Source organism: Staurois parvus, unplaced genomic scaffold (genome assembly GCF_062004578.1).
Source record: "Staurois parvus isolate SC_StPar_1 unplaced genomic scaffold, SC_StPar_1.0 ptg000155l, whole genome shotgun sequence".
In the NCBI taxonomy this organism is placed as follows: domain Eukaryota; kingdom Metazoa; phylum Chordata; class Amphibia; order Anura; family Ranidae; genus Staurois; species Staurois parvus.
In genome coordinates, this window is record NW_028317951.1 from 16,508,800 (window position 1) to 16,521,015 (window position 12,216).

Consider the following 12,216-nt stretch of genomic DNA (forward strand, 5'->3'; position numbering starts at 1 on the left):
TATCTTTGCTCTATTTCTGGCTGATATTTTATGCATGTTGCAAAACATTTTTCTGCAATAGACTGCAGTTTTATGAACTGTGTGCACACAAATAATATGCTAACATTAAAGAACTATAATTTTTTTTGGCCTAGGTCTTAAAAGGAATATTATACAGCTTTCCTCTGCATGAACTGCATTGCAATTTATAGGAATTATATGAACTACAAGGCACTGTATCTAACAATTTAAATATCTGGGATTATAATGCAAGAAATATATGAGCTGAATAAAAACAGAAGGCAGTACATTCTTATTTTGTCATGTGAAACTCACCTAGAAAGATTGTCTATCCGCAGTCCGTACTCAGTCTCAGTGTCCCTTTTTCCAATCTTTATGTTAAACTCCTTATCAACCAATAGAACAAAGGAAATGGCACCAGTGTCGATCTTCATGTACAAAAGGAAAGAGTCTTTCACAACCAGCCACCTAGAAAATACATAAGAAGGTTTGTACAGTGCCTTGGAAAAGTATTCATGCTCCTTAACATTTTCCACATTTTGTCAAGTTAATCCAAAAACGTAACTGTATTTTATTGTTTTTTTATGTGATAGACCAACACAAAGTGGCACATAATTGTGAAGTGGAAGGAAAATGATAAAATGGTTTTCAAAATGTTTTACAAATAAATATCTGAAAAGTGTGGCGTGCATTTGTATTCAGCCCCTTTTACTCTGATACCACTAACTAAAATCTAGTGGAACCAATTGCCTTCAGAAGTCACCTTATTAATAAATGGAGTCTACCTGTGTGTAATTTAATCTCAGTATAAATACAGCTGTTCTCTGAAGCTCTCAGAGGTTTGTTAGAGAACATTAATGAACAAACTGCATCATGAAGGCCAAGGAACACACCAAACAGGTCAGGGATAAAATTGTGGAGAAGTTTAAAGCAGGGTTAGGTTATAAAAATATCCCAAGTTTTGAACATCTCACTGAGCACTGTTCAATCTACTGACCGAAAATGGAAAGAATATGGCACAACTGGAAACCTACCAAGACATGGCTGTCCACCTAAACTGACACGCTGGGCAAGGAGAGCATTAATCAGAGAAGCAACCAAGAGACCCATGGTAACTCTGGAGGAGCTGCAGAGATCCACAGCTCAGGTGGGAGAATCTGTCACAGGACAACTATTAGTCGTACACTCCACAAATCTGACCTTTATGAAAGAGTGGTGAGAAGAAAGCCATTGTTGAAAGAAAGCTATAAGAAGTCACGTTTGCAGTTTGCGAAAAGACATGTGGGGGGCACAGCAAACATGTGGAAGAAGATGCTTTGATCAGATGAGACCAAATGTGTGGTGGAACACTGCACATCACCCTGGACACACCAGCCCCACTGTGAAACATGATGGTGGCAACATCATGTTATGCAGATGCTTTTCTTCAGCAGGGACAAGGAAGCTGGTCAGAGTTGATGGGAAGATGGATGGAGCCAAAAACAGGGCAATCTTAGAAGAAAACCTGTTTCTGCAAAAGACTTGAGACTGGGGCAGAGGTTCACCTTCCAGAAGGATAACTACCCTAAACATACAGCCAGAGCTACAATGGAATGGTTTAGATCTAAGCATATTCATTTGTTAGAATGGTTCAGTCCAAAGTCCAGACCTAAAGCCAATTGAGGATCTGTGGCAAGACTTGAAAGTTGCTGTTCACAGATGCTCTCCATCCAATCTGACAGAGCTTGAGCTATTTTGCAAATAAGAATGGGCCAACATTTCACTCTCTAGATGTGCAAAGCTGGTAGAAACATTGAATCAGGGGGGCTGAATACAAAATCATGTCACACATTTAAGATATTTGTAAAACAAATGTTGAAAACCATTTATCATTTTCCTTCCACTTCACAATTATGTGCCACTTTGTATTGGTCGACTACATAAAATCCCAATAAAATACATTTATGTTTTTGGTTGTAACATGAAAAAATGTGGGAATACTTTTTCAAGGCACTGTAAATAAGATATTTCTAATCTCATGAATACTAATACTACAAAACAATTCTGACAATATTATGAAGGAAAATTTGCTTAAAAGCTTTTAAGTAGAATTTCAGCTTTCCTATCACTTTAATTAGTTTGTTTGGGCCAAGCGGGCCCAAAGGAACTATTTAAGCACTATATACCAAGCTTTTGTAGCAATAGCTCCAGTACATGCAGTAAGCTGCACTGTTTTAACAGCAGTATGGGCAACTTCCTGTGTACCACTGGAAAAAAAAAAAAGACTGAGTGCTTCTACACCATTCTAGAGAAACCTTTTTAATCAGTGAATACAAGGCTTCCTGTGATTGGCTGAGGTGGAAATCATGAAAACATCCTCCCGCCTCTCCACCTAAGCCACTCACAGGAAGCCTTGTATTAACTGAAAAAAATTCTGGCATTAGACGAGAATCTGATAGGTATGTAGTGCTGTAAAAGGGGTCTCTGTAAAATGAGTCCATTTGTTCAACATCGAAAAATCCTTCCTTCCTTGATTGTAATGCTGTTGGTACACAGCATCTCTTACTGTATGCAGCTAAGGCTATGTTAGAGAACACACATCAGCTGCATCATTATGTAGCAGTAAGTTTGCTTGGGCCCACTTGGTTTGAACTACGGTAACTTTTTAAAGTGATACGAAAGCTGGAATGCTGCTTTAAGCATTTTCATCTTGAGGATGTAAACTAGGTACTGATGAAAACCCTGCCAATCAGAATATAGATCACCTTTGCCACATACACAATAAAGGACTTACAATACCTTTTTGACCATCGGTAGCAAACACTTCTTTGTCCGCAGCAATTTAAGCCTGGAATTCTGTGACCTCCAGATCTCTTCTGGATCATGCCTTCTCTAAATCACAAAATGAAGAAAATAATCATTATACAACCATCATGTATTTCACAAGGAGAACCTTTAGAAAGTATTTTCATAATGTTTCAGAGACAAAACTAAAAAGCATACAAAAGTCTACTCTCCATTACATAAGCAATAATGCCCCCCTTTATTGTAAATTATAGATTATGATTCACTAAGGAGCTTACATAGCATATGAATATTAGGGACTAGCTAATGAAGTTACTAAAAGCAGAAGTCACAGTTAATTGGATTCATTCTGAGCTGGGGTTCTCTGAGATGTGGCATTTGTTTTTTTACAAGCAAACCGAATTTGTTCAAAGGGACCTGGAAAGTGCCATTTACTAGAATGTTCCCTCGCTTGCAGAGTGCAGAGTGCGGGCCCATCCCAACACAAAGCCCACACTGCAATGGAAAGGAGCATGCTGTATGTGATGTTGATATTATAACAAGAAAATACTTTTCTTTTTTAGATCAGCACCCAATAACGAAATATATTCCCTTCATTTAAAGAAGAACTGGGGCTATGCCTGCACTGTATGGGATAACTGCTTGTTTTGTCCAGGGGCAGTAGTGAACTGTTCCTGCCATCCTCACACCCAGGGCTGGTCTATAGACATGACAACATCAGGATCAGTCCATGCACAAGACCACTAACGTGCAGGGGGGGGGGGGACACCGGTCTTGTACTTGGAGAATCAGTGGTTTGGCAAGTATATCTCTGCTCTCCTCACCCCGAGACAAGACAGCCCCACTGCATGGGAAAATAAAAAAAAATATATTCTTTAAAAAGGAAGCAGTCACAGGGAGAGAGGATCCCACTCCAATCCTCTTCACATTCTGCCAGGAAACTTTCACATTCTGAGTTGCTATTGAAAAAGATTTTACATTTTTTGGTCCTCTCTAAATTAAACTGCAGGCCAAGCATGTTTCTAAAGGTCAATGATCTGTGTTGAACCTGTATATAGGAGCTGTCACTGCTAACTTGAGTTTTAAGGGTGCAGGCTTTACTGCTGAGTAAAACCCTGAGATGTAGGCTGACAGGTCAAAATTTTCAGACTTCTTCGGCTATGGTTCGCCAGGATTAACACGATCCATCAGATGGAGACTTTGATAGCCAATCATTGGGAGGGATTATGTAATTAAACTTGCTTTTACTAGATGAACTTTGTGTATTCCCATGAATAAAGAGACACCATACGGTATCAGGCTTAAAATCCGTTATGGGATGTGCGCGGCCCCTTGAACTATCTGAGCTGATCTCCTATCTTTGTCGCCACTGGGAATGTGCACAGATTGTTGAGAGGTCTTTCCCCCTATTTTCTTTTCTTCCTCCCCCATGCCGCTTAAAATTCTTCTTGGATTTCGGCTTTTTACATTCTCCCTTTGTACGTGCAGGGGTGGTCTCGGTTAGGTATGGAGGCCATAAGATTGAACGCTTCAGCTTACAATTGACATGCTCGGTATAGCCTATAGTTAAAGATGGTGTATATTTTTCTCCATGTATGGTTTCACAGGGGCTCAGAAGCAATAGTCTAGCCAGGAGCGTTCTTTGCTAGTATATAACTGGGAGTTTACTGTGTAGCTTCGCTTGCATTTGCCCATCGAGATGATACTTCCTGCACATACTATTGAAAAGTTAAAATAATGGATTAAAAACAAAAAAAAACATTTTCAGACTTCATTTACTGCATTCCTATTCTAGGTTGGTGTCATACTAGGCTCCCATATTTGAATTCACAGAGGCCTACTTTAAACATATGGCAGAGGGAATGTTATTTCATTTATTTTACTGAAACAGGCTTATACCAGCCCAGTCAATCATGGGCAGATATACAATACATGGGTGAGCACTAAGTAAAAAATGGCTCTGCCAGTGGTACAATGCTACTTTCTCCTCAAACTGCTCAAGCTATTTGCAAACTAATGGCTGCCTGTGAGTTAATGGAGCTACGACTGTGGTGGTGGAGGGTGTGAACATTTGAAAGCTGCCAAATGTTTTGATCCTTAGAAAGTGCACTTTATACAGATACAATTTATAGGAGGTACCATGAGAACTTTATATGGTGTAATGCAATAAATTACGGTATAAAAGCTTCTCCTATTCACTTTCTTTTAATTGTACGCACAAGCATATGCAAATAAAACTTGCATTTTCTTTAACAATGCTATGGACCCCAAGGGAATTGTGGGTTGTGTAAATATGGATTTGTTTCTCTACCCAATCCCAAGTGAAAATCTTCCATAAGTCTTCTCCCAATTCCATGGGAAAAGCAGGATGTTTCATAAAATAGCTGTATAAACTAATCATAAGAGCTTACATGCCCTTTGGTCCAAGATCATGGATGAAAGAAAGCTGATTCACATCAATGAATTCTCTCTGGGAAAACAAACAAAATAAACATTTCCAAAACAACATTTTCTTCAGAGTAACAAGAACACAGAGATGGTTGAAATAATATACAGTATAAATTATGATATACACTGCCATGATTGTATCTATATTTTTAAGGGTGGTTTATTCATGTCTCAGGTGTTGGGCTTGATTGCCTGAAGGCCATTTACCAACATTTTAACTTCATGTCAATGAAGACAATAAGGTGGCAAATAGCCATTGTGTTGAGGGCCAACATCAATTCTTCACTGACCCCTGGTTCACATATATGAGGCCGTGCGGGGGACTCCCGTGCCCCGTGACACGCAGGGAAGAAGTCCCTGCACTTCTTTGGACAATGCAGCCCACACAGGAACCTTGGTTTCCAGTACAATTGCGTTTTCCAGTGTGGGCGGCGTGCCATTAGAACTAATGGCACCCGCCCGCGGGTCCGCATTCCTCTGTGCGGGTGCACGGATTTTCGTGCGGTTCTGCAGCGGCAACACCCACACATATGTGAACCAAGCGTTAAGGAAAAACATGCATACATCCTGAGGTACCCTCAAAAATGGGGAGTTGAAATCCAATAGATGCTGCGTGCGCTATGACTTAATGAGAAAGTTTCCTCCTTTAAAGAATGAAACCCTCCTATCATTTTTAGCCAAGCAAGTTGCCATCCTAGCCTCTGTTTGATCTGCAACTGCCATGATGCTGCACATGTGATCAATTATGACACCAGCCATTTGATAATTTGGTTGAGACACAAGCAAATGTGACCGTTACATTCCTGGCACATGTCAGGAATGTAACAGTTTTTTTGAAAAGGTTAAATTGATGGGTTTAGTCAGCTTTAATCCCAATTGAAGCAATTTTTATAATAAGTGTATAAAAGGTGTTGCCTCAAGACACTATGCTTTCATATTAACAAGCTTCTTCAAAGCACTCCTCAGTTTTGTCAGCGCTGCGTAACAGTGATGACTTTTACACACACAATAGAGTGCAGTCTACGTATCGGCCACAGTAGGATATGCCATTGGTGTGCACTATTCTAGTTATTAAAAGGCCCACTTTCCCATCATCTTATCCATTTCTTCCATAAGTCATCGGTAACATTTCTTCCTATCGAGTCCTCATCATTTATTACCTTCAAATATGTAATTCACTCATTAGTGTTTGTTATCCTTTACAGATATTTGTTCCAGAAGGCACTTTAAAGCAGACAAAAATTGGAATAACACCCCTCTATCCTACCCATCCAATTTCGTTAAATGGAAGTATGTGAAAGAAACCCCTAAAAATGCGCCTGTGTCACACAAAAGAAAAGTAAGCTCAGCAAATTGGTCACAAAATCTCTGCTACAGGGGGTATTAAACCCAAAAGCAAACATTTATTATATTGCAGCTTACCAATTCTTAGATGTGATGGCTGCATTAATTTTCCTTTTTGGACTTAGCCACACACACACGCTCTCCAGCAGTAGAAGCAAAGAGTGTCTAGATCAATGCACACCATTCAAAGCTGTCCATCATGCAAGTGATAATATCCTTTAGCCAGCTCTGTGTGAGCCACACCATCAACATGTTTCGTCCTGCCCCACCCACAGGGGCTTAGTCATAAGTTCATGACCTCCATTACCAAGTCATGTGGGAGAGGTGAAGTGTGTCAGTGGTGTGGCTCAGGTGGAGCTGGCAGAGGCTGCTGTCACTTGCATGACGGAGGGCTTTGTATGGTGTCCGGTGATTCGGATCATCTCTTTTCCTTTACAGTCTGTACAGAGTCAGGACGGACTATTACCCCGAACGGAACCCACCAAACATGACTATAGAAACCGGAGCAAAGACCCAAAGTTTCATTCAAACTCTCCAGCAGAATGTATCCATTAAAGAAATAAGACAAACCATTTAGCACATGCAGGGGTGCTTACAATGATTAGATTTATGTTAAACCTCTACTTATGCTGAAACTGCTTATAAAATATTACCAGGAGTTTGGCTTTGATTTGTTAGTATATTTAAATCTGCTAGTGCATGAAACCCCCCCCCCCACTTCCCCTAGACTGGCAATGCTGTTGTCCAAAGGTGCCCTTGTTTTCTTTCATCCTGAGTGGGGGCACTCTAATACAGGGGATGCATTATCGGCTAGATCACCAGGTGAAAACAGAGGTAAAAAGTCTAAAAAAAAAGAAAACAAATGCAGCAACCACATCTAATGGTTGGTAAGCTGCAACATATTACATTTTTGTTTTTAGATTATTAAACCTTGAAGTGGAATTTTATGTAAAAGAAAAGTAAACTCTTTAGGGGTTCCTTTATTTAAAGTAGGAGAGTTGGTGAGAGTGTGGTACTGTACACCAGCTTTCTCTAGCTTTAGACTAAGATTTTTATAGCTGAACTAAAGACTAACAACAAACTAACTAATGAATGTAATGCACATGTGTCTGCTATAAAGCAATAAGGAATGCAATAACATATAAACAGCTGTAAATCCTGTAACTACAGACACAAGGCGTTCTGAATACTTCACAAACACTACTTGTAGTTTTTGCATGTACATAACCGCTTAAGAACTGCCCTGTGTGCAGGATCACTTATATATATGTCATTCTGCATATCCGGGTAGGAGGTGCGTGTGCCCTACATGCGCTGCCATTCGCGGTTGCAGATTTCAATCACCGGGTCCTGGCCAGTAATTACCCACCAGCCCGGTGATTACAGAGCTTCTCCGATGGGGAGGAAAATTGTTTTGTTTACAAACAAACTTCCTCCCTGTCAGCTCAAGCACACTGCTCAAGATGGCTGTGCACAGTACAGCCATCCCGATCAGTGTGCTTACAGTGAAGAACACCCACCCGCCCCCTAGTAAAACACTCCCAGCACACAGTTAACCCTTTGATCACCCCTCACATCAACCCCTTCCTGCCCAGTGTCATTAGTGACTGATCACTGTATTGGTGTCAGTGACGCCAAGTTAGTTCCCCCCAGTGTCAGAATGTCCTCCGCAGTCCTGCTAAAAGTTGCTGATCGCCTCCATTACTAGTAGAAAAAAAAATCCCATTATCTATACCGCCATTCGTAAACGCTATAACTTTCACATAAACCAATTAATTTACACGTATTGGGTTTTGTTTTTTTTTTTAGCAAAGACATTTTAGCTTAAATTTATGACGAAATTTGATTTTTTTACTGGACATGTTTAAGAGCAAAAAGTCCAAAATATTGTTTTTTTTCTTAAAATTGTCAGTCTTATTTTGCTTATAGCGCAAAAATTAAAAACTGCACAAGCAATCAAATACCACTGAAAGAAAGCTCAATTTGTGCGGGAAAAAAAGCGTAAATTTCATTTGGGTGCAGTGTTGTATGACCGTACAATTATCAGTTAAGGTAACGCAACGCCGTAACGCAAAAAATGGCCTGGTCAGGAAGGGGGGTAAATCCTCAGGAGGACAAGTGGTTGATGTTCAAGCTCTTGACATGCCTAGCATTAATGCACATTTAGACACATTTTCACACATCAAAGTTTTTTCTGCCAAAACTCTGCTGTTCTGGGACATGCTGTGTGTTTTTTTTTTTTTAATCTGCAAAAAACGGCCTGGTCATGAAGGGGGGTAAATCCTCAGGAGAGCAAGTGGTTTAAAGAATACTATTAATACTTAACACCACAAGGGAGTATCTATTGATATAATGTTTAGGAATGATAATCAGATATTCCAGAACCTACTTTACAGCATCTTTTACGCATAAGATTTATAAACTGTCAGTTTATGCTTCACAGCATATGTTGAATTACAAATCATATGAGCGTTCTGATTGCTGATGCTACAGTTTGCTTCAGGAGTAGAATTTATTAAATAAATTTATGGAAGATAGATCAGGAATTCCAAACATATCTCTGCTTAGTAATGTTTTTTTTTTTTTTTTTTTAACTGGCAGGTTTGACATTTATTGCATTCCTACGTCCAAGTTTTGCCCTTTTCAAGCAAACAGCAAATACTGGAAGACTGATGGGAAAATAACAACTGCTGGCCAGGAAGAAACACTGGATAGTGTAAGGGAAGATCAGGATTTCTACATGATAAACGCTCTTATAGAGGGCGACCTGTAGTTTTAAAGCCAGTGTAAACGTCTACTAGTATGACAGTGTTAATAGCATATTATTGATATAATAATCTGCCAAATATATATGCATACAGAAATGTAGCTAAATGTAAACTGTGGCAGCTGGAAAAACATTAAAATTAGCCCATTTTTCACTTACTGTGGCATGATAATTTCTATACATTGGCATCTTTAAAAGTGCGGTTAAGTAGTCTTCCAGCTGTTTCTGGAATTAAAAATGTAAAACATCTTATATTAGCTCAGAACACTCAAAAAAGAAGATGGCTCTGTAAAATGAATCTTAATTTATCAGGAATACAAGGGGGCTTACTTGCTTATGTACTACAAAATGTATAGACACACAAAGCAACATATTCTATACAAATGTATACATTGGAAAATTACATATATGTGTACATGACCCTCTAAGCGTAGTATTCTGTAGTTTGACAGCCCTCTCCTGCCCCTCCTTTTGTGTGTGTGTGTATGTATGTATGTATATATATATATATATGTTTTTGTTTTTTTTTTATTTATATTTAGCCTACATATCTGGCAGTAGTTTGCATAGCAGATAGAACCATCATGGAACTTAAAATGTTCTTTACTCCACACACTTATATTCTGGTACCTGTATGGTCAGGTACAGTTGTGTCCAAAATTATTCAACCCCCAATGCTGTAAAGGGGTTTAGGGACTATAGTGTACATTTGGAATTGTATTCAGAATCAAATCCTACAAGGACGTTGTAACTACCCAAATGCAACTAAAATGACATCAATTGTTTATGTAATACAGTAGTAAATGGTTCTTATGTGGTTTCTTCATTGCCACAATTATTCAACCCCTTAAAGACTACCACTCTGAAGAACAGAGGTTCATACAGGTGCTTTCCATCAGGTATTGAAAACACCTGTGGATGTCACCGAGCAGCAATCAAGCATAATAAGCACCAATTAGGCAGCTTTAAAATGACTGTGATACTCAGCTCCTTCTAGACATTTACTGGTGTGGTTACAAACATGGTGAAGGCAAGAGAATGGTCCAGGAAGACAAGAGAAGAGGTGATTTCTCTTCACAGGAAGGGCAATGGCTATAAGAAGATTGCAAAGATGTTAAACATACCAAGAGACACCTTAGGAAGCATCATTCGCAAATTCAAGGCAAAGGGCACTGTTGAAACGCTACCTGGTCGTGGCAGAAAGAAGATGCTGACTTCGACTGCTGTGCGCTACCTGAAGCGTAGAGTGGAGAGAAGTCCCCGTGTGACTGCTGAGGAACTGAGAAAAGATTTGTCAGATGTGGGTACAGAAGTTTCAGCCCAGACAATAAGACGCACACTGCGTAATGAAGGCCTCCGTGCCAGAACTCCCAGGCGTACCCCCTTGCTGTCTCCAAAGAATAAGAAGAGTCGACTGCAGTATGCCAAAAGCCATGTGGACAAACCACAAAAGTTGTGGGATAGTGTTCTGTGGACTGATGAAACAAAATTAGAACTGTTTGGGCCCATGGATCAACGCTATGTTTGGAGGAGGAAGAACAAGGCCTATGATGAAAAGAACACCTTGCCTACTGTGAAGCATGGTGGAGGGTCAATCATGCTTTGGGGCTGTTTTGCTTCTGCAGGTACAGGGAAGCTTCAGCGTGTGCAAGGTACCATGAATTCTCTTCAGTACCAGGAGATATTGGATGGAAACGTGATGCAGTCCGTCACACACCTGAGGCTTGGGAGACGTTGGACCTTTCAACAGGACAATGATCCCAAGCATACCTCCAAGTCCACTAGAGCATGGTTGCAGAGGAAAGGCTGGAACATTTTGGAGTGGCCATCGCAGTCACCAGACTTAAATCCGATTGAGAACCTCTGGTGGGACTTAAAGAAAGCAGTTGCAGTGCGCAAGCCTAAGAATGTGACTGAACTGGAGGCCTTTGCCCATGAAGAATGGGCGAAGATACCCGTAGATCGCTGCAAGACACTTGTGTCAAGCTATGCTTCACGTTTAAAAGCTGTTATAACTGTAAAAGGATGCTGTACTAAGTACTAAGATTGAATGTCACTTGGGGGTTGAATAAAACTGATAATGCTGTGAGCACAGAAAAGACATTTGTGGTTATTTCATTATAACTGTTATGTTATATTTGTCTGACCTACAAGTGCCTCTTTAATGTAAATGTAAGCAAGATGACTGAATGATCAAAAGCAATGTCAAACTGGCCAAAACACTCAATTTCAGTGGGGGTTGAATAATTTTGGACACAACTGTACATTCAACAGTATATTACAGAAGCAAAAACACAAAATTTCATGCAAACAGTATCCTTGCTGGGATTTGAAACTAGCACTCCCAGTGCTGCAATGTAAGAAAAAAAAAAAACTACTTAACACAAAACCAACACAACTAATATGTACAAAACCCACTCAACGCTCCTAAATAAGGCCATAAAAAATGAATATCTGGTTATGAATGAAAACAGTCAAAATACATACACAAGACATTGACTGCCTTGCATTTCGTTTTTATCACTGCTGTAATATACAAAGCCACCCACTGCATAAACTACCTTGTTGCTGGTAAGCTGGTGCACATAGTCACCAACCTGTTTAATTAAGCTAGTTATATGCTAGTAGAATGCCATTCTAAATCTTCTCTTTTAAAATTAAAACTTTTCGAATCGTTAGTGGGGTCAAATCAATGTTAATTTTTAACCACAGTGTCAAAAAAATTAGAAGGAGCAGGATGGAAATTTCTCGAACAAAGGAATATCCAACAATGTATGATGTTTTTGTTCAGGAAACTACATTCATTGCAAAATCAAATGTTAAAAGCAAACAAATGTCAAAAGCACAAAATAACTTTTACACAAATGCCTGTA

At 39.6% G+C, this 12,216-nt stretch overlaps 1 protein-coding gene across 5 annotated transcripts in view; it reads right to left on the reverse strand.

Moving 5' to 3' along the window:
- The window catches only part of PLD1 (phospholipase D1), a 247,731-nt gene that overhangs the window by 90,335 nt on the left and 145,180 nt on the right, over positions 1-12,216 (reverse strand). For all 5 annotated transcript variants that reach the window (XM_089675518.1, XM_089675516.1, XM_089675517.1 and 2 more), the window contains 4 exons: positions 9,503-9,568; positions 5,196-5,254; positions 2,779-2,871; positions 316-468 (listed from right to left, as the gene is read on the reverse strand). In XM_089675518.1, coding sequence (XP_089531644.1) covers positions 316-468; positions 2,779-2,871; positions 5,196-5,254; positions 9,503-9,568 — 371 coding nt within the window. The remainder of the gene's footprint in view (positions 1-315; positions 469-2,778; positions 2,872-5,195; positions 5,255-9,502; positions 9,569-12,216) is intronic.